Below are 24,703 nucleotides of genomic sequence, written 5' to 3'. Positions count from 1 at the left end.
TGTCACTTCCGGCCCGCCCCCTCCGGCATCGCGCTGCCGTAGCAGCTCACTGGCTGTGGGGCTGTGACTCGCGTCGTTTTCTGCCCAATTTGCTCCCGGGCTTGTTGCGAGTCGGGTGGGACAGGGTAGAGCGTGATCCTAAAACTAAGAAAGTGGGACAGAGCCCTTCCGCTGACTTGCTTGTTCATGCACGCATGCCATTTATTCAACGGTTTTTTTTGCTGAGGTCCGTCTGCAGTCTAGGAGTGAACAGGATGCTGAGGGCTAACCTGAGGAACACAGAAAACAAACTAATCAACCAAGATAATTTCAGATTATCCTTTAAGGAAAATAGATCAGAGTAATGTGATAGGGAGCGACTAGGGACAGTGAGAGCTAGGTTAGATAGTAAGGAAGGCTCTTGGACGAGTGACAGCTGAGTTCTAAATGAAAAGGGTGAAGAAAAATCGATGGAAGAGTGTTCCAGGCTGGGAGCAAATCCAGAGGCCCTGAACTTGGTTGCTGCAGGAACTGAAAGAAGGCCAGGATAGCGGGAGCACCGTGAGTGACGGGGACAGAGGTAAGGGGTGAAGTCAGGGGGTGGCAGGGGCTCAGTGGTGTGGAGTCTAATGCACATTGAACTTAGGTGGAGGTTAGAGGTAGAAGAAGCCTTGAAGATCTATTCCGATTCTCCCATTTCCACTGAGTCGTGAAGAAACTTAGCTTATGATTAAAAGTAAAGCTTTAAGCAGGCCATCAAGTCGAGGCCAGTATACATGCCACCCAAACTTTTAGTCTTACTGCATAGTGAAGACAATCACACCAGCAAAGAGATTTCTCATGGAATCCTGTAACAACTCCCTGTTTTAGGAAATCTTTATTAGGTAATATTAGCCTTACTTTGTGGATGAGAACACTAGGGCTTCATGTAACTTGTCACAGGGGAAGTTATGTGGCCCCAGCTAGGATTCAAACCTGTGATCTTCCTACTACTGCAGTATCCTGCGCCTTGCTGCACCACCTGACTTCCCCTGTGTGAGCTGCCAAGCAGCTTTGATTAAAAAGTGCACAACGCGCACTTAGGTGAAAGTCTGAAAGTGAAGCAGACTAGAGACACCATAAAGCGTACATCATACACCTGTCACCACCCAAGGGCCTCTTCAGGCCTTGGATGGACAGTCGGAAGTCTGTCTGATTTGCTCTGAAAAGGCAGTGCTGGTGTTGTCCACTGTTGCTGTGCAAGGCCGTGAAGTGCAGGTTTGTTGTCTGTGCAACTTCTCTGTGGTGAACCCTTTACCCAGAGCCTTGTGGATATTTGCACATTTAATGAAGATGCTAATGATGGGTGAATGACGCCACTAAAGGCTGGAACTAGAAGGCAGACTAGGGATCATCCAGGCTAGTGGTTCCCAAAACACTGCCCCAATCACTCGGGAAGCTCTTAAAAAGTGCAGATTTCCCACTTTGCATACAGACTGCATACCAGGCACCATTATTGTGACAATTAAAATCCATAGACATAATAGCATTGTAGTTCTGTGTGAGACTGTCCTTGTTCTTGGCAGGTACATGTATTTAGGGTCAGATATGATGCTGTCTGCAGATCTTTTCAAAATGGTTTAGCAGTGTGTGTGTGTGTGTGCATGTTCACACACACACACAGAAAGTAAACGTGGCAAATACTAAGGACCAGTCAATCTAGGTGAAGGCTATATGGGTTTTCATTGTACTCTTCTTTCAAAGTTTCCATAGCTTTGAACTTAAAAAAAATCCAAAGGGGAAGAAGGATTAAAATACAGATTGTCAGATCCCATTTCCAGATATTCTGATTGAGTGAATCTGTATTTTTCAACTTCCCTTTATTCTGTTGCACAAAGTTGGGTACCATTGATTTCATTCAACTCTAGACTTTCCCTCCCTACCCATTTCACAGAAGAAAATACCGAGGACCCAAAAGGTGACTAATTTGAGATCACACAGTGGTTTAGCAGTAACATCAGGCTTGGCATGCGGATTTCTATTTCATTCTGAAACACGTAATGCTCTGCCCCGGGCTGTGTGTGTGTGTGTGTGTGTGTGTGTGTGTGTGTGTGTGTGTGTGTCGCTGGGAGAAGTGGGAAGGGGCGGCGAGAGGAGTCGTGGTGAGTGGGGGGGTGTATGTGTCTTTGACTTGGAAGTCAAGTGTAACTGGCCTTCTAGAACTCCGTCGCTTTTAACACAGCCCAGTGGTGATTCTTGGGTTTTTCTCAGGTCTACTTTAGAAAACTCAAAACACGTCCACTTAGGTGGCCGCTGAAAAGTTTCCTGAAAGTAAATCGACCAGCCCTGTTCCAGTGCCATTGGTCTCCTGTCGCCATGGGAACGGACGGTTCCATTCTTCCTCAAGGGGTGGTCGTGATTTTCTCTCCTTTTCGAATCCGCAGCGCGGAGCCCAGAAGGAGCTCTCAGGAACCAGAGGGGCTTTTGTAGGTCTTAGTGCTCCTTGCAACGAGGGGGCGGCGCGAGGTGGGCGTGCCTCGCTCCGGAGGGAGCCCAGCGTCTGGTGTCCACCCTGGCGTCCGGGTGGTATGTCCCGGAACTGGCGGAGGGCCCCTCCGAGTTCCGCACCAGCCCCCCACCTGGGAAGGGCACTTGATCCAGCCGGCTGGTCGACTCGCCACAATCCCCAGGATGCCAGAGGCCAGGACCTCCTGCCACGAACTCACACGATGGAAGAAGAAGCCGCCGGTGCGCTGCACGGTCAGCCAGATCTGCCCGCCCCCACGGCGGCCCCTGACCATGGCCGACATCCAACCGGCCATGGAGAACGAGAGGCTGGGGGTCGTGTTTCCATGTTTCAGAACCCGCTCGCTCATCGACAAGGTGAGTCGCCCCCACGCCCTTCACCCTCTTGTGCTCGTCCCCTCACTGGGCACCCACGCGGCCGGGGGTTTCCACCCGTCCTGCCCCAGCCCCACCGCCCTGCTCTGAGCCCGGCACTGGGAGCTCCAGCTCTGGTCCAGACAGACCTGGACCCCCGGGCGGTCATGGACAGGCCGCATCACCTCGCTGAGCCTCAGTTTCCTCATCCTCAAAGTGGGAGGATAATGGCACTCATTAAAGGGAGTGACTGGGAAGATTGTATAAGGTAATCCCTACGAGACCCCTGACACGTGGTAAGTGCTCCACGTTGGCGGCTATTTGCATATGTATTCACGCAGGGTGAACCCCCAGGGTGACAGACAGGTAGCAGCACCCTTACCACCAGCGTCCTTACCACCAGCCAGCCCTCGCAGGGTGCAGGCCGCCTCTCCCGATTCCCCTGCATGCCTGGGCTGCTGTTATGTAGCCAGTTTTCTGTACGTCCCTTGGAAGCATCACAGCACACGCTAATTTCCACCCAATCATACTCTTAACCAGAATTACGACCCTAAGAGACAAAAAGCGCGAATCTCTGCCCCAGGGGTCCCACAGGCACAAACGAGCGAGGGAGCCGCCGTTTCCAACTAGGTCGCCGCCTCTTTGATCGCACGCTCCCTTACATTAGTCACGTTTCGGGAATGGTGATCACCCAAATCTGGTGTGGCATCAACGCCCCTTTCCGGGGCCTCAGGGAAGGTCAAGTTGAAGTTTGGCGCTTGGGAAGCTGGTCATGGAGCAATTTTACCTTGCGCCACTAGAGGGCAGTGTGCCTTTAAAAATGTGCGCAGTTCCCCAGATTCCGGGGGTGGACGGCGCAGGTGATAACCGTGGATTCAGTAACAATTATTTATCTGAACGCCAGGAGCTGTTTAGAGCCCAGAGGTTTTGGTTGTTGTTAGTTTTTTGTTTGTTTCGTACAGGGAACCTGGGCTTTCTTAACATCGTCGTAGAATTAGCTGAGTTAACTGGCTCCTGTGAAAACATGGATTCTCTGCTCTTGCCCTACCCAAACTGTTTCCTGGGCCAGCAGCTGGGAGAAGCTGGCTTATCACACTAGGCACCCTTCCATCTAACACCTCCCCTTCCTAGGCCTCCCAAAGTGGAGCAAAGTCCTTCACTTATTTCTAGGTGAGAAGAGCCACTCTCAGAGGACAGATGGCACAGACAGATGGGGTTCACCACTCTGGGATCAAGGGGAGAATCAATTTCCTCACATCTGATCATTGCTTTTACTCAAGCAGTTACTGGGGGACCAACTCCTTCCTACTTAAATACAAAATGGACAGTGTAATGGAGTTATTCTCCATGGTGAATTAAGTGTGATGCACACCCCAAGCTATAACACAGCCATAGAGACACATACGTACATATAGGTATATGCATAGATATATACACCTTGTATATACACATATGTATGCACACATACACACATGTGTATGTACAATATACATGTGTTTAACATGTATAACATACATCTCTAAGTAAACATTTCCCCTCCCATTTTTCCTTTTGCTCGTGCTGCATATCAAGAAGGACAGTATTTGGCCTCTGGATGGCACTAGCTGAACAGCTTCCAGATGAATTCAGTCCTAATTCCTGAACTTGAACTTTGGGTTGGAAAACGTGCGGGAGACACTGACCCACCACCGAGGGTTCTGTCTTCAGAGCATGTGACACAGAGCAGGGCTGCCCCGTCAGCGGTGACTCGGCTCAAGCAGCAGGGGGCGCCCTGGTGATCATGCCCAGCTTGTCTCCTGTCAGGAAAGCAGGTGTTTCCTTCTTACTTTTCTCCCTCCAGTTCTTGATGGGCCATAAGGTAGTTTCAGTAGCAGTGAAGATTATGTCCACATTTCAATACTGACCACCACCACCAGATTTTTCTACTAAAATCTGGCCTAAGTAAAAGCTGCAGAAACATTGAGAGCAAGGAGTAACCTTGATTATTACCTTCTCCAGAACCCTCCTTACACTGGGGACGCTGAGGAGGTCTGTGGTGGGTTCTTTGTGACAGGTTCTGGCAGAGCCAGGGGTAGAAGCTTCGTTCACTGGCTCCCAGCCCAGCTTTACTTTTACCACTCCAAAAAGCTTCCTCTATTTTAAAGGAAATGTAAATTATGAAAAAAAACTTTGAGGTTTTCAGCTCTCAAGAAAAGAAGATTGAAAGTATCCAAGATGGTGGAGCCTTTAAAAAAATCTTTTTAAAAAATAATGTATTGGGCCTCCCTGGTGGCGCAGTGGTTGAGAGTCCGCCTGCCGATGCAGGGGATACGGGTTCGTGCCCTGGTCTGGGAGGATCCCATATGCCGCGGAGCGGCTGGGCCCGTGAGCCGTGGCCGCTGGGCCTGCGCATCCGGAGCCTGTGCTCTGCAACGGGAGAGGCCACAACAGTGAGAGGCCCGCATACCGCAAAAATAAATAAATAAATAAATAATGTATTGCTGAAATTTCTGTTGAGGCATGGCTTGTGGATTTCTTGACTGTGGCATGTCAGTTTCACAATCCCAGATTTTCAAACCCTTGTTTCTGTGCGAGTTCTCATTGTGTGCAGCAGAGGTGGGAGTGCCCTCTGCCTGGGGTGTCTGCAGGAGAATGATTGGAACTTAAGTATATTTTGTTTTTGTCTCCGTCTGAATCTGAACGTTGCATCTGTATTGGGGGAACATAACACCTGAGAAAGAGTCATTTACTCCCCCATGTTGGGAGGTTGTTGCTCAGATTGTTTTCTCCAGTGAATAGCATTGCGATTTTCTTTTTCATTTAAAATGCAGACACACTGCCTGAACGAACACAACACTGCTGTTTCACACCCATGGAATTTACCGGGACGTACACACATCAGTTATTCAAGAACATGTCTGCCAGATGCCACCGTAACCAAGTGAAAAGTGAAAACCTCAGATATCCAAGCAGATATTTTATCAACAAGAGCTCAACAACTCTTTGCCTCATTTAAAACCAAGCCAGCTGGCTATTGAGTGGGGCTGATTGAAACAACTGCATGTTTTAATGTGGCCACAAGAAGATGCAGGTGTTTTCCATTAGAAAGGGCATCTATTCTATTGTATAAAGTGACGTGTGGTTAGCCAGTTTTCCTTCAAATGTGACTCTCTGGGAAGAATAAAATTAAATAGAGAAAGAGCCAGGCTTCTCCCTGCTTGATTCTCATTTCCCCAGAACTCTGTGACTCAACAGAGGATCCTGCGACAATAGCCTTCAAGCCTTCTTTACAGAGCGTGTCAGGGTGCGCCCTTCCTGCCATCAGAACTCGACTGATATCCTGTCAATACAATTATGGGGAGAGACTGTTTGGTTCGCTCCACTGACAGCCTTGAATCTTCTGTTGCCGTGGAGAGGCAGGCTAGGTACAGGGGTGGAATTTATTGAATTGAGCATCCTTAGAGTGTGCAAATGATCACGGCACCCGATGTTTTTCATAATTTCTTGCCGACTCTGTTTTTCGGTGGGGCTTTATGTCACAAACAAGAAGCGTGTACATTTGTAGATCGAGCTATAGAATCACGTCATTCGGGGGTTGGAAGGAAGCTTACAGCCAACTAGTCCAGTTCCTTTTTTGAGGCTATTAAGACCCAGAGAGGGGAAGAGACTCGCCCAAGGCACTACCCTGACCTGGTCACAGAAGTGGGGTGAGACTTATGTCACCTGACTTCCAGACCCATGCTCTTTGGCCGCGATACACAATTAGTTAATGAATGACAAGCCAGATTGGTTATATCTCTACATCAGGCAGTCAAAAAAATGTTCATTGCTGAATCTGGTTCCATTATTGTTTCACTCAACATTCCTTCCAGAGTGAACTCTGCTAATTTCTTGGGATTTGTTGACAGCCAAGAAATATTTATTGAATGTTTACTGAGTACTCTGCACCAACCTAAGCTCTCTTGGGGGCATAGAACCAAGTTCAGAACTTAGCTCTTTCCCATAAGAAATTAATTATTTAGCTGGGGAGACAGAATATCTATATATATATCAATATATATATGTATTTCATATGTATGACATATATGTTGCTTAGCATAGCCCCTGCATCAAAGAAAGCTCTCAGAAAACATTAGCTCTTACTATTGTGCATGTGCGTGCACACACACACACACACACAAACACACACACAGAGATAATAAGACAAACAATGTCATGGGTCACCCCCCTGTAAGTTTCAAGTTTCTGCACTACCCAGAAAAGTTCAGATTTGTGGGGAGGAAACCCTGAGCACGACTCAGGAGGCTTTATAAAGGAACAGTCCTGAAACTGGACCTTGAAGGGTGAAAATGTAGACTCTGATCAGGAATGGAGATTGGGAGAAACTCAGCCCTCTGGGGCCAGATGACTCGACCCTCCTTAGATCCTAAGGGTTCATAGACTTTCACCCCAACCCAAGTACTATTTCCTAAGACTCAGCACCGCTGCTGGGATTCTTATCATCGTCTTCACGGGGAAGCATTTATTTAGAGCCAGTGTGTCCAAATTGGATGCTCTACAAAATTAGGCAACCACACTCAACCACACTAAGAGCCTAACATCTCTAATAAATATTGAGGCTGGTGAACATCGGCACATAGGTAGAGACAAATGCAAAGAAGGTGGGCAGACAAACACACATTCGGGCAAACAACCCATCATAGGTCAGTATTTTTTTTTTTTTTTTTGGCTGTACGCGGGCCTCTCACCATTGTGGCCTCTCCCGTTGCGGAGCACAGGCTCCGGATGCACAGGCTCAGTGGCCATGGCTCACGGGCCTAGCTGCTCTGTGGCATGTGGGATCTTCCCAGACCGGGGCATGAACCCACATCCCCTCCATTGGTAGGCAGGTGGACACTCCACCACTGCGCCACCAGGGAAGCCCCCATAGGTCAGTATTTTTATCATGTTTGAATGAAATGGGAACATGTTATATTCTGCTATGTATTGCAGAGAATATGCCTTTGATTGCTCAGATCCTTTTACGTTCAATTTACAATGTAACTGGAGAAGGTAAAACACAAGGAAGGGGGGCTGAAACTGAGCTGCCCACCTTAACGACCCAGTCTCGGCAGGCTGGTGGGCAGTTTTCATTTTTCTAGGGAAAGCTATGGGGTTGTCAATCCCTGCAACTCTTTCTCTCTCGGTCCTTTTTTTTCTTCTTTTTAAATCAAAGCTTCCAGCTTCCTGGCACCCAGGCACATCCTTCGGTGAGCAAGGGTGAGCAAGCAGGGGCTGCAGCAGTGCCCAGCCCTGTGGTCGGTTCAGAAAAGAGACCTGCTCCCTCCCAGGCTTTTTACCACTCGCCCGGGTGGGTGGGTGGGAAAGATCTGCTGGAGGAGGGGCCCGCCTTCCTCTTTGTTTCTCTAAAAAAGGGGGGCTTTGGCTTTGCAACGTTAATGAAGACCTCAGAATGTGGGTTCCTGGGGAATGAGCTCAGCCCCCTTCTGAGCACTCCTCTCAGATCAGTGGTGGGAAGGCCATTCCTCCAGGAAGAATTCTGAGTCCTGGATGAACAAGTCGGCAGTGGCTTCCAGCACCTTCCAGAATCTTCCAGGCTCAAGTGCTGCTCATAGTAGAATTTAGGCCCCTTTTCCTGTATTTGAAAGACAAAGTTTTCTTGCTTTATGACTGGTCCTGCGGACAAAATTTCAACCCCCTATTTCTTTCTCTTTTAAAAGAAAATATTTATTTATTTATTTTTGGCTGCGTTGGGTCTTTGTTGCCGCGTGCGGGCTTCCTCTAGTTGTGGCGAGCCAGGGCTACTCTTTGTTGCTGCGCACGGGCTTCTCATTGTGGTGGCTTCTCTTGTTGCAGAACACGGGCATGCCGTGTTCTAGGCATGCTGGCTTCCACAGTTGTGGCACGCGGGCTCTAGAATGCAGGCTCAGTAGTTGTGGCATGCAGGCTCAGTAGTTGTGGCTCACAGGCTCTAGAGCACAGCCTCAGTAGTTGTGGAGCACAGGCTTAGTTTCTCCACGGCATGTGGTGTCTTCCTGGAGCAGGGCTCAATCCCGTGTGTCCCCTGCATTGGCAGGTGGACTGCTAACCACTGCACCATCAGGGAAGTCCTTGATATTATCTTTAAAGCGATGAGGAGTTTCGTGGAAGGGGTGTCATGACAGAATTTGTGTTTACAAGACACTCTGGCCACAGTGTGGAAGACAGAGTCAAGGGGACTGGAGTAGAGAGGAGGAGCCAGTTGGGAGGCAGTTGGAGTAGTGCAGGTGGGAGATGATGGCTATTTGGAGTATGGTGTGTTGGTGGAGAGAGGGGGCAGTGAAAGGATTTGAGAGCCACGGGGATGGGATGGGACGAGGGGTCAAGGATAAGCTTTGGTTTCTAATTATGCAGCTGGATGCATAATGGCCCATTTATGAGTCAGGGAACAAAGAACCAACAAGAAAATCATGGCTTTAATTTTGGACTTACTGACGTTGACATATTATTGACAAACAGGCAAGGACAGAAGTGGCTTGAGATACACATTCCTGTGTCACCTGCATTGAGGTGGTAATGACGGTGCTGAGGGAGAAAGCAGAGGGTGGCAAGAGGAGAGGGGCTAGCCTTGAGCTTAGCGATTCTCAAAAGCTTAAAGGCCTTGTAGAGGAGGGTGAACCTGCAAAGGAGGCGGAGGGGCAGGAGGAAAACCAGGATGACACTGTATATCACGAAAGGGAAGAGAGCGCTTTCAGATGAAGGGACTGTTCAAGAGCATCAGATGCCGTTGAGAGGCCAAGCGAGGCGTGACTGAAAACTGCTCATTGTGTTGAGCAGCGTGAAGGTCATTGGTAATGTGAGAGAGCTGCTTTGTGGAGTGGAGGGATTGGAAGGCACATGGTGGAGGAGGTTAAGAATAAGTGGGCAGTGGGGCTTCCCTGCTGGCACAGTGGTTAAGAATCCACCTGCCAATGCAGGGCACACAGGTTTGAGCCCTGGTCTGGGAAGATCCCACATGCCGCGGAGCAATTAAGCCCGTGTGCCACAACTACTGAGCCTGCGCTCTAGAGCCCATGAGCCACCACTACTGAAGCCCATGTGCCACAACTACTGAGCCCACGTGCCTAGAACCCGTGCTCCACAAGAAGAGCCTGTGCTCCTCAACAAGAACCCGTGCTCTGCAATGAGAGGCCCGCTCACCGCAATGAAGAATAGTCCCTGCTCGCCGCAACTAGAGAAAGCCCATGCACAATAACAAAGACCCAACACATCCAAAAATAAATAAAATAAATGAATTTATATAAAAAAAGAGTAAGTGGGCAGTGACCATGTAAAGACAGAAGGATGGATAATTCCTTTGGGAATTTTGGCTGTGAAGGGCAGGAGAGAGACAGCAATGGGTAGAAGAAGGAGGACTGAATAAAGTGATTTAGTTTTGCTGTTGTTTTAATGGGAAAGACTTGAGCATGGTTCAGAGTCAATGGAGAGCCTCCAGTCAGCACTGAATGCACAGAAGAGAGGGGGAAACTGTATTGTTTAGATCCCGGGAAGGGCCGAATGGAAGTGTTCCTAATAGAGGTGGACAGAACAGCCTTTGACAGGAGGAGATACACCACATCTGGCCCTTCGGGGGAGGACGTGGCTAAGACATGTGCCTATGGAGGAAGTTTTGTACTTGGTGTCAGGAGGGCGGGGGAGTGTAAGTGGATGACTTGAGATGTTATCAGTAACTTATAAAACAAGAGTGCCTAGTGAGAGTGAGGTTTGAGGGCAGCACTGAGATTTGGAGAGGCCTGAAGGAGCTTTGAAATAGTCATTGTGAATCATGAGAGCGAGAAAACTGTTGGAGACTACTAAGGGGATCCCAGGCAATTTGGGAGTAGGTCATCATGAGTTTAGAGTTAAGCCACAAAAGCTGTTTTGTGATTTTCTCCAGTTACACTTGATTACCACCTAAAATATGGGGTCAGCCACTTCAGTTTGCTAGGGCTGCTGTAACACAGTACCACAGATTGAGTGGCTTAAACAACAGAAATTTGTTTTCTCTCATTCTGGAGGCTGGAAGTCCAAGATCAAGGTGTCAGCGGGGTCGGTTCCTTCTGAGTTCTGTGAGGGAGGGAGGTGTTCCAGGCCTCTCCCCTTGGCTTCTAGATGGCTGACTTCTCCCTGTGTCTACACGTCTTCCCTCTGTATGTGTCTGTGACAAATTTCCTGTTCTTACAAGGACATCTGTCATATTGGATTAGGGCCCACCCTAGTCATCTAATTGTAACCTAATCACCTCTGTAAAGACACTATCTCCATATATGGTTCCATTCTGAGGTACGGGGGGTGTAGGATTTAGCATATGAATTTCTCTGCAGGGGGGTTCAATTCAGCCCATAATATACACACGTACACTCAAGTTTTCAGCTAAAAATATAAAAAGTAAAATTGTACCGGTGTTAATAAAGGGAAGGAAGCTGAGAAAGGGAGTCAGTTTATGAGGGAAAGGTGAAAGGAAAGAAGGGAATCAACTGTTTATGTCCAGGATGAGATGTCCAAATGACCTATTTGTTGACTGGCTACTAATACTGCAGATTTGGAAGAAGATAATGCCATGGGAAACACACCACAGTTACAATGATAGAATAGCCAGGAAACTCTATCCTGAACATTATGGTGACATGATTTATCATGGTCACCAGTCTTTATTGTATGAGGAAGATCAGAGAGAGACGCAGATAGGGACAGACTGACACACACCAACACCAGTGTGGCCACACTTAGAACCCAATGGGCCAATTTTTACCCCATGCCTCTTCACATTACCTTCAGTTTTACTTCTCTTTCAGTAGGCCTGGGATACAAATGAAGAATATATCTTCAAAATGATGGTGTCTTTCTCCATGAGAAGAGTTCCCAACAGAGAAGCAACTGAGTAAGTAAGCAATGAAAAGTCTAAATTGACTGTTTGCAGTATTATTTGAGACAGGACGTTCATGCAAAACTCAATCTTGAAAATAATGTATACCTCGACTTTTTAGGGACTCACCTTTTAATTTAACATTAAAAAGAACCTTTATAATCTAGCTCAGCTTATAGATTATATCATGTTCTAACAATGCTCTTCATTCAATAGGCACTATGAAGATAAATACAAACATTTGTAGTTACATGTCATAAGCTTTCTACATTTATATATATATATGTGTGTGTGTGTGTGTGTGTGTGTGTGTGTGTGTGTGTGTGTATATATATATATATATATATATATATATATATATATATATATATATATATATATATATTTCTCTTGCAGATAGATAGATAGATAAAGATAGAAAAAAAATATTTTGCTTCTCATTATATTGGTCTGCTCTGGCTGCCATAACCAAATACCACAGACTGGGTGGCTTACACAACAGAAATTTATTTCTCACAGTTCTGGAGGCTTGGAACTTGAAGATTAAGATGCTGACAAGGTAGGTTTCATTCTGGGGCCTCTTCTTTCAGCTTGTAGGCAACACCAAATCTTTGTATGCTCACATAACCTCTCCTTTGTTGAGGGGGAAGGGGCAGGGGAGAGAGTGAGCATTCTGGTGCCTTTCTGGATGAGGGTGCTAATCCTCTCTATCATGGCTCCACCATTATGACCTCATTTAACTGTAATTATCTCCTTATAGGCCCTATCTCTAAATATTAATACATTCACAGTTGGGGTTAAGACTTCAACATGTGAACTTGGGGGCAAGGGGAGAAGTGCACAGCACTCCTTTTGAAAATAACTTACATATGTATAGGTTCATCGCACTGTTGGTATTTGTCACAGCACCTTGTTTATTTTCTTCAGAGCCTTAGTCCAACTTTTAATAGTTTTACATTTGAATCTGTTCTTCCGAAGGAATCTTCCCTATTTGTGATGTTTCCGTCCATCTCCATTTGTGATTAGGGTAACACTCCTGGTTTCTCTCTACTCCCTTACTTCACTCTTCCTTTGAGAGGTGAAATGACTGATTTGATTGGTGGGCTGGAAGGATAAACGGGGCATGGGTTCCCTTCTCTTGAGGAGCCGGCCTGCCCTCTGCACACATTTTTCTGTGCTGCTCCCCACACTAAGTACAGAATCAAGCCCTGCCTGGGCAAGCTCACACACCCACATGGTTGTCCATGCTGTCTGTAGCTGTAGACTGTTTAGATTGGTAGGGGCCAGATCCTAAGGTGTTAAATATCTTGCATATTACACCAGAATATTGTGATACCTCCCTTGGTTCAGCTCTGCCTGGGTCAGTGTAGATGAATTTATCTCATCGCAGGATATTTTTAAAATTAGGAAGGAAATTTGCCCGCTGATAAAAGTCATATCCTCCAACGCAGCCTTTTATTGTGGTCTCCTGTCTGCTTCATTCTTTTGTCCTAATTTTATTGAGAACTTGACAAAGAGGGTTTCTATTTATTGTCTTCCTCAGACCCACAATGTATCATGCATGGGCTGTGAATATAAGGGATAAAAGAGAAGAGTAACATTTGGGGGAGCAAAATAAACATATAATATGTGGATTTGTGTGTACACAAACACACACATATATACACAGCACACGTATGTATTTTAAGATACGTAACATGTTCACATGATTCAAAAAATTACAAGAAGGAGGTGTAAGGTAAAAAAACAAATGATGCCCTACGTGAACTTTACTCCTGTTTTATAGATTTTTAGAGAAGATATATTTGCCTTTATCTTATGCTTTAAACAGAAGCATTCTTTCCAAAACAATTTATAATAACCTTTTAAAAATAAAAAAATGAGAAGGTTGCCTTCCAAGAAATGAAAAAGGGAAAATATAAGAAGAGGGAACCCATGTACACCATTGGTGGGGACGTAAATTGTACAACCTCTGTGGAAAACAGTATGGAGGTTTCTCAGAAAACTAAACATAGAACTACCATACGACCCTGCAATTCCATTCCTGGGTATATATCAGAAAAAAGAAAATCCCTCACTCAAAAAGATACATGCACCCCAATGTACACAGCAGTGTTATTTACAATAGCCAAGACACGGAAGCCACCTAAGTGTCTATCAACAGAAGGATGGATAAAGAATATGTGGTGTACACACACACACACACACACACACACAGACACACATACACATACACATACAATGGCATACTACTCAACCGAAAAAAAAAAAATGAAAATTTGCCATTTGCAACAACGTGGATGGACTTGGGAGGCTATTATGCTTAGTGAAATAATAAGACAAGTACTGTATGTTATCACTTATATGTGGAATCTAAAAAATGAAGTAGTGAGTATAAGAAAAAGAAACACACTCAGATATAGAGAACAACCCAGTGGTTCCCACTGGGGAGAAGGAAGGGGGAGGGGCAAGATAGGGTTAGGGGGTTAAGAGGTACAAACTACTATATATAAAATAAGTAAGCTACAAGGATATATCATACAGCAGAGAGAATAGAGCCAGTATTTTATAATAGCTATAAATGGAGTTATAGCCTTTAAAACTGTAAATCACTGTGTTGTACACCTGCAACTTATATAATATTGTACATAAACCTATACTTCAATTTTAAAAAATGCAAAAAAAAGAGAAGAATATAAGAAAAAAAGCCTCTGGTCATCTCACCATGCTAGCCCCTCAGCTAGTCTCTTTTTATCTTATTGTCATGTTTGATCAATAGGTTTTATACATTGCTGTGTTCATTGTATTATTACTTCCTCTTAGTACCTAAATTTCACCTTGTAACTTACTGTGTTATATCACATTTCCATTCTTAGTAAAAGTTAATTTAAATATGTAACATTTCAGATTAGTTTTGAGGAATTGACTTTGGGAATTTGATTTTTCAGAACCCGGACATTGTAGGAGTGTGTGCATATGTAAGCTGGTTTATTTGCAAAGGTGTTTTAATTGGAACTGGGTGCATAGGCTGTATAGAGGCTTTTGTTGCCAGTGTCAGTTGAAAAATTGAAAAGTGCAAACCTAGATTGGGGTCAACAAATTGTTTTCCTGTGAACGCTCAGGCAGCTGGAGTCCCAGCAGCACTGCTCTCAAGGGGCTGGGGGCTGAGGGCTGAGGGCTGCCTCATGAATCAGGATGTGTTTAAGATGCAGTACACGTGCCGCCCCCCTAGTGGTGGCTGCTTCTTTACATGAGCAGGTTTCCTCTATGGGAAAGGGCACCACACAATGCAAGATGAATTGAAAACAGCTTCCCAGACAGGCTGGCTCTCCCGAGTGTGGTGGGTAATAGAAAGACACCACTAGCTTGGCAAATGGATCAGATTTTAAATGTGCTTTTCAGAGGTCTTTTGGTGCCAGTGTGAGGCAGAGTGGATTCTACAGGGTGGGAAGAATGCCTGTTAGGATGGCTTTAGGGATTCAAATCTTGAACATTGGCCGTTTTTTTACATCTATTTTTTCCTATCCTGTCATTGCTTATTCTATGGATACCGCAGAAATCTCAGAGCTACTGAGATGCGCTGGGTGGAAGATGTAAAGAGTAACTCACCAAAGATAGTCAAATAATGAACAGAGTAATGAAGACTCTCCGTCCCACCTTTCACCCAGTCCTAACTACGGTATCTCATATCGAGCATGATCACGTCCAGTGACACAGGGCTCAGTGTCTCCTCTGCATATCTGGGAACCTACCGCCAGCCTACCCTTGACCCAATATAAGCTGGATTGACTCTGCAAGAGGGTGTTGTTTCTAAAGCGAGGTCCTGGCCACATCCATGAAGGACTTGCAGGAGAGCTGAACGGGTGCAGTCACCATGACCCCAAGCGGGCAGTGGAAGAGAAGGTCGAGGGTCCGAGAGGCAGAGGGCGAGGCCCTGCAGAGAGGGTGTGGCGTGTCCACAGCCTTCCCGGCAGGACAGGGGCGGGGATGCGCCCCAGTGTGGGTGCACCACGCAGCCCGCTGGGAGCTGACCGCTGGGTCCATGTGATGAGTTAGCACCCAGGCCAGACTAGTGGACCCCTTGCGTGTTCTCCTGCCCACCTCAGGTCAGGCAGCGCTGCTAGTAGAGAGAGGAGCCGTCCGTGAGAGGAGAGAGGGGCACATCACTCCCCAGCTTGCAGACGTTCCCAGGGCCACTTCCAGCTGCTGCCACCAGAGTAGCAGCACCTGGAGCATGAGCCACCGTGATGGTGTCCCCAGCCACTGAGACTATCCTGTAGGTGGAACAGAAACTGGCACCTGCCTCTTAGCTGGAGAAGTCTGAGGGCAAAGGCTGGCTTGAGCCTCCGTGGCTGGGTGAGAGAGGGCGGCTTTGCCAACAGCCTGCACTCGGATGGCTGCCCGGGGCCAAGCAGAGGCCTCCGGAGGGAGCTGCACGAGTCGCTGCCTGTGGGGCCCGAGAGCCAAGTGCAGGGCCGAAGGAAGGTGGCAGAGCGGGCAGGGAGGGGCGAGATGGAAGCCTTCGGCCAGACTGCGTCATCCTTGTCAGGGGAAGGGGCAGTGCACAGGCCCCCAGACCTGTCTCCTGGGGCCCCCCGGGTGCACTCTGGGTGGAGAACGCGAGGACCCGCCCCGGCAGGAGGCATCAGCGGCCAGCGGGCAGCACAAGGAGCCTGGCTTGGGAAAATGAAGCTTGCCTTTTTCTCTCCTGTCGGATCCCCGCCCTCTCCCACCTCCCTTTTCCATCCCCCAGTGAGCAGGACTGCGGGGAGGTAAGGGGCGAAGCGCAGGACGGGTGGAGCCAGGAGAGTCAATGAACAGAGCACGCCCGCTGAGGCCAGCACGGCCGGGGGAGGGAAGCTGTGTGTTAGGGGCGGGAAGACAGTGCGTCTAGGTTTCGATCAGACCGGCCTGAGCTCTTTAAGGGCCAGAAATGACAGGCAAGCTCCATCGCGCCTCCTCGCGGTGCTGTCAGGGAGTGAGGGAGAGAAAGAGCTGACAGAGCGCCCAAGGCAGAGGTGTGAGAAGCAGAAGCCTCTTCTTCATGGCGCTCTCCTGAGGCCGCCTGTGGGCCGCACTGCTGGATGGGGGCCAGAGAATTAAGTAACCTGTGTTGGAAGCCTGCCGTGTAGGCTGCTAGGTAGGCCCTGAGATTTAAATGATGGGTAAATCCAGGTCCCACACAGCACGGGCCCACACGCAAGAAGCCGGCCCTGGGGGTCACGGAAGACGGACGAAATGTGACAGAAACGAGACAGTTCCTTTGAAAGCATTACTTACAAATCTTGATATCAAGTGGTTTTCTTGCTCTTCCCTGGGTTTTCTTCAAAGTACAATGGAAGAAGGAAGGACAAGTTTAAGTGGTAGAAAGTTCTGGTTTCATTAGATCAGATTACTTGAAGGTTTCTTGGGACTTTGACTGAAGATGGTAAACAGGTGTTTTCAAGTTTTTATAAGAAGGTTTAGGCCAGATTTTCTAAAATCCTTTCATAGGAATTTTTAAATGTAGGAAGTAGTATTATCTCAGGAAAATATGATTAAGTTTAAACTTCAGTCTATTTTCCAGGTGAACTGAGAAATCTAATTGCCTAGTTTACTCCAATATTGGTTTTGTAGAGTAATTTTAGCAGGAGAGGCAGAAGAGTAACTCAGGCATAGTGTTCTCCTTCTGAGTAAAATGATGTAGGGCACGGAGTGGATGTCTTCCTCTGCCTAATTAGTCAAGGATAAGCCTTGTGATCTAAGAACGAACAACATGCTCTTGTATCCACCGTAAGGGGATGAATGGTCTTGTGCCTGTTAAACAGCAGCCCAGCTCCTATTTAGTCCTTTGATTGCCAGAGCCCGATTCTTCCCACCCTAGTTAGCCCTGTCTGGCGCCACTGATGAGAAGTGGCAGTGGAGCCAGTTCTTAGACAGTTACCTTCAGACCAGGGCTCCCCACCCTCAAGGAATGGGAGTGGACATTTCTACCCTTTTAGTTTTTGCTGACATGAGTAATTGTATATGTACCAATATTACAGCTTTGTGAAACAGTTGGACAAAATTGTTATTCCAGTGAATACAAAGGATTCCATCAGACCCATCTATATTTACAAATCTTGAAAGTGTAGGTTTGCTGTTTAGCTGTGCTAATGCCATTTCAGGCATTTATTTATTTATTTATTTTTATTGAGGTATGATTGACAGACCACATTATATTAGTTGCGGGTATACGACATAATGATTTGATATTTGTGCGTATTGTGAAATGATCACCTCAGTAAGTCTAGTTAACATCTGTTACTGTGCATTGTCTTATAATTTTTTTTTCTTGTGATGAGAACTTTGTAAGATTTAGGCATTTCAGTTTATTTATTACATCAAAACATACTTCAAAAGACATGTTTAGTTCAGTCAGTGCTGTTGGCTGATTAAGTTTTCATTTTGTGCAAATCTTAGAGGACATTCAGTGTGGTCACATTTAGAAGAAAGGGCATGGAAGAAGTCACGCTGGTTGGACATAATCTATCACTGGAAGGAATCTGCATCTTTTGGTCGCTAAGTAAATAACCTAGTGAAATCTGTATATCCGTCTTCAGGTTACTTCCTTTAGAACCCACTTTCCTTCCATGGACACTTCCTCTCGGCTACCTCTACCTGCACTGTATTCAGGAGGCTTCTTATACTAGAGAGTTGTCTGTGTTATGTCGTCTGAATATTTGTGATTGGGGAAACAAAGTTTTAGGGAAGTAATCTCCCTCCTTTCCTTTCTCCCTTTTCTATTATTGCTGTGCAGGCCCAATTTACTTTCTCGGTTACTCTCTCTTGGAATAATGTAGAAACAGTGAGTAAAAACAATGGAGCTCATCACTGTGTTCTGTTAGTTCATTCATCCATCTATTCATATCACAGTCACTGAGTGCCCACACGGGCCACACTTCAGGAATACAGGGCCACACAGTGCAGGGTAGATTTGTGCCTTAGCCTCATGGCCCAGGGTCCAGAGAAGTCTTGTGTTTCAGATGGACAGAGTGTTTGATAGGCTCCCGGGGAATGCTCAGTTGGTAAAATTGAAAACGGTGCTCAAAGCTCGGAGACTATGAAGGTCTACTGTGGGTAGAAACTAGAGACCCTCCTGACAAAGACTGTGGACAAGACACGTGTAATCCAGAAGCCCTGTGCCCTCCCCTCTGTCCTGGGTCTGTTCTCTGACGGAGCATGGAGTCTTGTGGACAGATTCAGGCATCTTGGGAGTTTTGGCTCCCACTTTGGATTTAATCTTCTGGTGAGCTCACGCTGTGACCTTGATCTTCAAGCGTCTTAATAGCACTAAACTCCTAGACCCGACACTTATGGGCAGGGTCCTGCAATCTAAATGCCCCTGCAGTAGAGCTCTTTTCCTAACGCTCCCTAACCATAGTGGCTAATCATTGTTAGCTCTTGGTAAGCATCTGTGAGTGAATGAAGCATGCTTAACGTCCTGGCTCTTAAACCAGGCGCCCGACTACTGGGCTCCAGTGGACCGAAGCAGACGGTGTCCCACCCACCATTTCTCCCTCGTGTTGCACCTGAGTCACCTGGGCAGATACTCCCACGGTGAAGGTGGTGGGAATGGCCACAGTAGAAGGAGCTCCCCACCGCCTGAACTTTTTCTCTTGTTGGACCTCAGTGTCTTACTCTTACGGCAGCCAGGACATCCGTTAATTTCCCAAAGGATCATCCAGACAAGGAGGAAGCCCCAACCCACGAGGGTGTCTCCATCGTCCTGTGCAGCCTCTGCCTTGCAGCTGGCTCCAGAAGCAGGGGTGTGCTTTGCCCTGGCCCTTTCCCCACAAGCTCGCTACTTTGGCAAGTGGGTTTACTCATTAGCCGTTCAACTGCCTAGATCGTAACCAAATGGAAACACATCTCTGTAGTTCTGTCTCTATAGTTGATATTTGTAGAGCAGAAGCTTGCTGTTTTGTGGGCTTAAATTCTTTGACTTTTCCTGGCCAAGCCATCATGTAGGAGGGATACTTACTCCTCTTCTATTGAGGAAGCCCCTAATCAGTGAACCGTACTCTCACTGACACACGAAGATCTCAAGCCCTTTCTAGTAACTCATGCAGAGTGCAATGCCTTGTCTCATGTCTAGCAAATTGCAGGTAGTAAACTTTAAAATCAAAGCTTGATGTACAGAGTTTCAGCCCAGGATGTTTCGTATGTAACAGTAACTGTCTCCATTGAAAATGTTGAGTTTAATATTTTCAGCCAACAATTTTAATGTTTTGGACATCTTTATTTCTAAGTAGATAACATATTTTCCTTTTATTTGCTGAGGTGTCGTGTTAAAGCGTGACGTGTTGCCCCCCAGTGGAAACATGGAATGAAGGCCTTGAATTCGTAGTAAGGGATAGTGGGTTCCATGGTGATGGGGACAGAGGAAGCTCTTGGGCCACAGTGTGTCGATGCAGCTGTGTGCATCCCTCCTCCTGCCTTGGTTTCTTCATAGCACATCTCCCCACCTGTCAGTGTGTACATTTATTTAAATGTTTACCTTCTGTCTCCGCCCCCTTAGAAAGCGTGCTTCATGGGAGGGAGAAGGGACTTTGCTATGTTTACAGCTCATTCTCTGACTCTCCTAAGGGGAAACCTTGAAATTCATGTTTGAACAGTATTTGAAGAGGTTTTAGATGGAAAGAACAATACAGGCAAAGTGTCCAAATGACCATTTACTTGGTTTCCGGCCCCTCTATTATGCCAGCAATGTTACTTCGTATTTTTTTATTATTTATATGAATGACTTGTGCTACCCATAATATGCCACTTCCTATCTTTTTCATTTGACAGTGTATTTTTGAGATTTACCTTTTTAAACAAATGTGTAACTCTAGTTCCGTAGTTCCCAACTGGGGGTGATTTTTGTCCTTCAGGGAGTATCTGGCAGTGGCTGGAGACATGTTTGATTGTTATTACCGGAGGAGGTCCTGATGATGTGGAGTCCACAGAGGCCAGCTTTGCTTCTAAGCATCCTGCAATGCACAGGGCATCCACATCATAGAATCATCTGGCCCAGCCAAACAGTGCAGAAACCCTGAGCTCTTTCTTTCCTTTAATCTGTGGAGCAGTAGTCCCTTGATAGCAATACCATATTTACTTTATCCCTTCCCCTGTTTGTGGACATTTAGTTTCTTCCAATTCTCTGCTCTGACAAAGGGGGCTGCGAAGAACATCCTCAACAGTGTGTGTGTGTGTGTGTGTGTCTGAATGTGTGTGTGTGAGTGTGTGTGTGTGTGTGAAGAGTGTTTCTGGTGGCTGCATTGTGTTCTAGGAAACACTTCCAAGTGTCGCTTCAGAAGGACTGGACCCATCGACACCCACAGCACTGCCTGGGATTCCAATTCTCTGCATCATTTCCAGCATTTGATTTTTTTAACTTTTCAATTTTTGCCAACCTAAAGATGATAAATGAGTAGCTCATTAAAAAAAACGCATTGTCTGATTGTTAATAAGGCCCAAAACATGAGTCATTCGCATCCCACATCCTTCTGCAAAATGGGGGATGTGTTTTTGGCAAGCACACACCACTTCATTTTGTTCCTCTCTGTGTCTTTGAAAAAGGCACATTTTGGGAGACCGGGCTTGACTGTTTCTGACAGTAGAGGTCACTGTCCCTCAGTGGCTTTCCACCAATGTCATTGTGCACCGCCCACACCGCCCTCTTCCCCCCCCCCCCCAGACATCTGGCAGTGCCTGGAGACACGTTATATGTTTACATTGTGGATTATCTACTGGCACCTGGAGGATAGAGACTAGGGATTTTGCTAAAACCCTACAATGCAGAGGTCTGCACCCCACAAACAAAGACATTTCTGGCCCCAGAAGAGCCAGGGTGGGGCAACCATCATGTGGATGAAATCCTAATGTTTGAGTCTTTGAAAGAAAGACCATGACAATCTCTAGGATAATGAAGAAATTTTAGTATTATTTAAAATAAGAACAACCATTAAACCGTATGAAGTGGGCAACAGAGGAGAAGCACGCCTTCCTGAGAAGGGTCCTCCGAGAAGGGTCGTCTCAGGGGCAAAGGCAGGAAGGGTGGGTGGGCAGGAGGGAGTGCAGGCCTGGACGTCAGCGGTGCTTCCTTGGGGTGGGCTCTGCCGGTAGGGGAGGTGGCTCTGGGGCTTGGCAGCTCCTGGCTGAAGTGGAGGGAGCTGGTCTGGCGGCCCGTGCCACTGGCTCAGGCAGGGGTAGGGCAGGAGTCAGCTGGGTAAAAAGAAATGTGGGTTTGAGTGTCAGGAGGAGGTGGCCTTGGCTCTCTGGACTCAACAGGGACGTCAGGTTGCAGGAGGCCCAGGCCCAGGAGTGCTGATCCGCTCCCATCTCTCCTGTCCCAGAGCCACTCCAGGGAGGCTCTGGGACTGTGCCCTGTGCAGCTTGGTGAGGGGGGCTTGGGGGGCTGGGGTGGTGGCCTCACCAAAGCATGGGCGGCAGAGAGGGAAGGCTCAGGCAGGGCTGCTGGTCAGGCCGGGGCTCAATGTCCTCTTCTCGGAGGTTGTAGCACTGGGAGCAGAAGCTGCTTCTCAGAGGCCCTGGCCTGGGCACAAAGGCAGTGATCACTCCATGCCTCCACACGGGCCGGAAGGCTGATGGCTTGGGCTTGGGTCTCTGCCTTCTTCTCTTGGGCTCGGGGCTCTCAGACCTGAAAGGCCCGTCGAGCTGCCTTTTTCCTTTCTCGCATCGGTTGAGGGCCCTCAGCACGGTCTCCTTGGCACAGGGGTCCGGGGAGGTGTACAAGCTGCCTAGGCTGTCGGGGGGCAGTACGGAAGTCCACCAGGCGCTGCGTGTGGCGGGAGTTCCACAAGGACCTCATCCTTAAACTGTTGCCATGGCCGGAAAACCCCAGGCCCTAGAAGGTGCAGCGGGGAGGCCCACTGGGAAGGCGCCTCCAGCCCTGAGGCGCCGAGGACCCGCGGACCCGGTAGTGCTTCCAGCGGTGCAGGGCGGCGGGGAGCGACCTGCAGACCCGGAGCCAGCAGTCCCGGCAGAGGCGGTGGTGCAGGAATTGTCACCCGTCCCGGCCCAGCGGGAGGCAAGTGCCGCGGGCGGGCCCGGTCCGTGGGAACCATCGGAACCATGGGAACCATGTGGACCGGCACTGCCAGGCGCAGGCTGGCTGCCTGGCCTTGGCCGTGCCCAGGTACCTGCTCAGGGAGCTGCCCGTGCTCGCGGGTCGGCGGCGTCGGACCTTCGACGGCCTTTTGCTTCTGCGAGGCCCCGAAGTCTGTAGATGCAAAGCTTAACGTCGCTGAGGCGACCGTTGGCAACGGGCTGTGACGGCTCGTGAGGCGTCGGAACCTCTGGGCACGAGGTTCTGCGTGCGCCAGGCCAGCGCCCCGCGGACTCGGGACCTCGCGGGGCGCCCCTGTGTTCTGAGCACAAGGGATCCTTCTGCTCCCCTGCTGGCCCAGGCTCTTGGCTCTGGGTGGCGGGGGAGCCCTCCACTTTTTGCCCTTGTCATTTAAAGGGAGAAAATATAATAATTTGTACCAGTCCTGAAAATTACAGAAAATTGATTGAAGGGCACTCTCTTTCATTATTGTAAAAACGAACAAAATGCACTTGAACACTCCTTTAAGGAAAAAGAGCGAATTTACTTGTATTTCTACAGAGACTGTGTGTTTCTTCTCGAATGGTTGCTCATGTCAGTTTTTGTAATGTTATTCTTAAGGACCTGGTGAAAGCCTTTCAGGACTTATATTTTAACCCTGACAACACTGTTTCTGTGTGGACTCTCCTAAAGTTTTCCGTCCTCATCCATTCACAGGTAGATAGCGTTCTCTCTCAACACTAATCACATTTCTCTTTTTTCATTTCTACTGATAATGAGTAGTTGAACATTTCCTACTTCCAAAACAAACTTTCCAAGGGCTGTTGGGTAACTGATTATAGTGCTGAGGTTTGGGGGTCTGTTCACAGTGGTATGAATCAATCTCTTGTGAAAATTTCCCTCAAAAGCACACGCAGAAGGGACCTACTCGGCCAGCTCCATGGCTGGCATGGCAGATGGAAAGTAGAAGCCTGCAGTGAATCCAAGAGTGGCCAACAGATTCTGTCCACATGTGACAGGTGGGTGGTTGAATGGTGAGGACACTAAACAGAGTTTAATGAGGAAGCCCCAGAAGGTTTCTGAGGTCAGAGAGAGGCCACATGTTTTGGGGTGCCACGGAGTTGTCAGCTGGTGAGTGTGGGGGATGCGATCCCTAACACTCTCCGCTCACTGATGAATTCCTGTTGTTATTCTTCTTTTGGCCCGATTCCTTATTTAAAAATGATCCCCAGGTATATGATTTTGAAAACAGAGAAATTCCAATGGTATAATTTTCTTTTTTTTTCTTTATATTTTTCCTTATTAGTCATCCACTTTATACACATCAGTGTATCCATGTAAATCCCAATCTCCCAATTCATCACACCACCACCCCCACCCCACCACCCCACTTTCCCCCCTGGTGTCCATACGTTTGTTCTCTACATCTGTGTCTCAATTTCTGCCCTGCAAACTGGTTCATCTGTACCATTTTTCTAGGTTCCACATATATGTGTTAATATACGATATTTGTTTTTCTCTTTCTGACTTACTTCACTCTGTATGACAGGCTCTAGATCCATCCATGTCTCAGCAAATGACCCAATTTTGTTCCATTTTATGGCTGAGTAATATTCTGTATATATGTACCACATCTTCTTTATCCATTCGTCTGTCGATGGGCATTTAGGTTACTTCCATGAGCTGGCTATTGTAAATAGTGCTGCAGTGAACACTGGAGTGCATGTGTCTTTTTGAATTATGGTTTTCCCTGGGTATATGCCCAGTAGTGGGATTGCTGGATCATATGGTAATTCTATTTTTAGTTTTTTAAGGAACCTCCATACTGTTCTCCATAGTGGCTGCATCAGTTTACATTCCCACCAACAGTGCAAGAGGGTTCCCTTTTCTCCACACCCTCTCCAGCATTTGTTGTTTGTAGATTTTCTGAT

The 24,703-nt window shown here is 47.4% G+C and overlaps 1 protein-coding gene across 11 annotated transcripts in view; it reads left to right on the top strand.

Moving 5' to 3' along the window:
- Positions 1-2,572: 2,572 nt before the first annotated feature.
- The window catches only part of LOC132482951 (cilia- and flagella-associated protein 77-like), a 49,349-nt gene continuing 27,218 nt past the window's right edge, over positions 2,573-24,703 (top strand). For 9 of the 11 annotated variants that reach the window (XR_009531028.1, XM_060088216.1, XM_060088212.1 and 6 more), the window contains exons 1-2: positions 2,573-2,841; positions 11,634-11,716. Coding sequence is in view for 9 of the 11 variants with exons in the window: in XM_060088216.1 (XP_059944199.1) it covers positions 2,650-2,841; positions 11,634-11,716 (275 nt within the window). In the remaining 2 variants the exon portion in view is untranslated. Of the gene's footprint in view, positions 2,842-5,648; positions 5,986-11,630; positions 11,717-24,703 lie in introns of those variants that run through there. The other 2 variants (XR_009531029.1, XM_060088217.1) reach the window with 2 other exon arrangements.

Source organism: Mesoplodon densirostris (assembly GCF_025265405.1).
Source record: "Mesoplodon densirostris isolate mMesDen1 chromosome Y unlocalized genomic scaffold, mMesDen1 primary haplotype SUPER_Y_unloc_1, whole genome shotgun sequence".
In the NCBI taxonomy this organism is placed as follows: Eukaryota; Metazoa; Chordata; class Mammalia; order Artiodactyla; family Ziphiidae; genus Mesoplodon; species Mesoplodon densirostris.
This window is presented reverse-complemented; position numbering and strand designations above follow the sequence as displayed.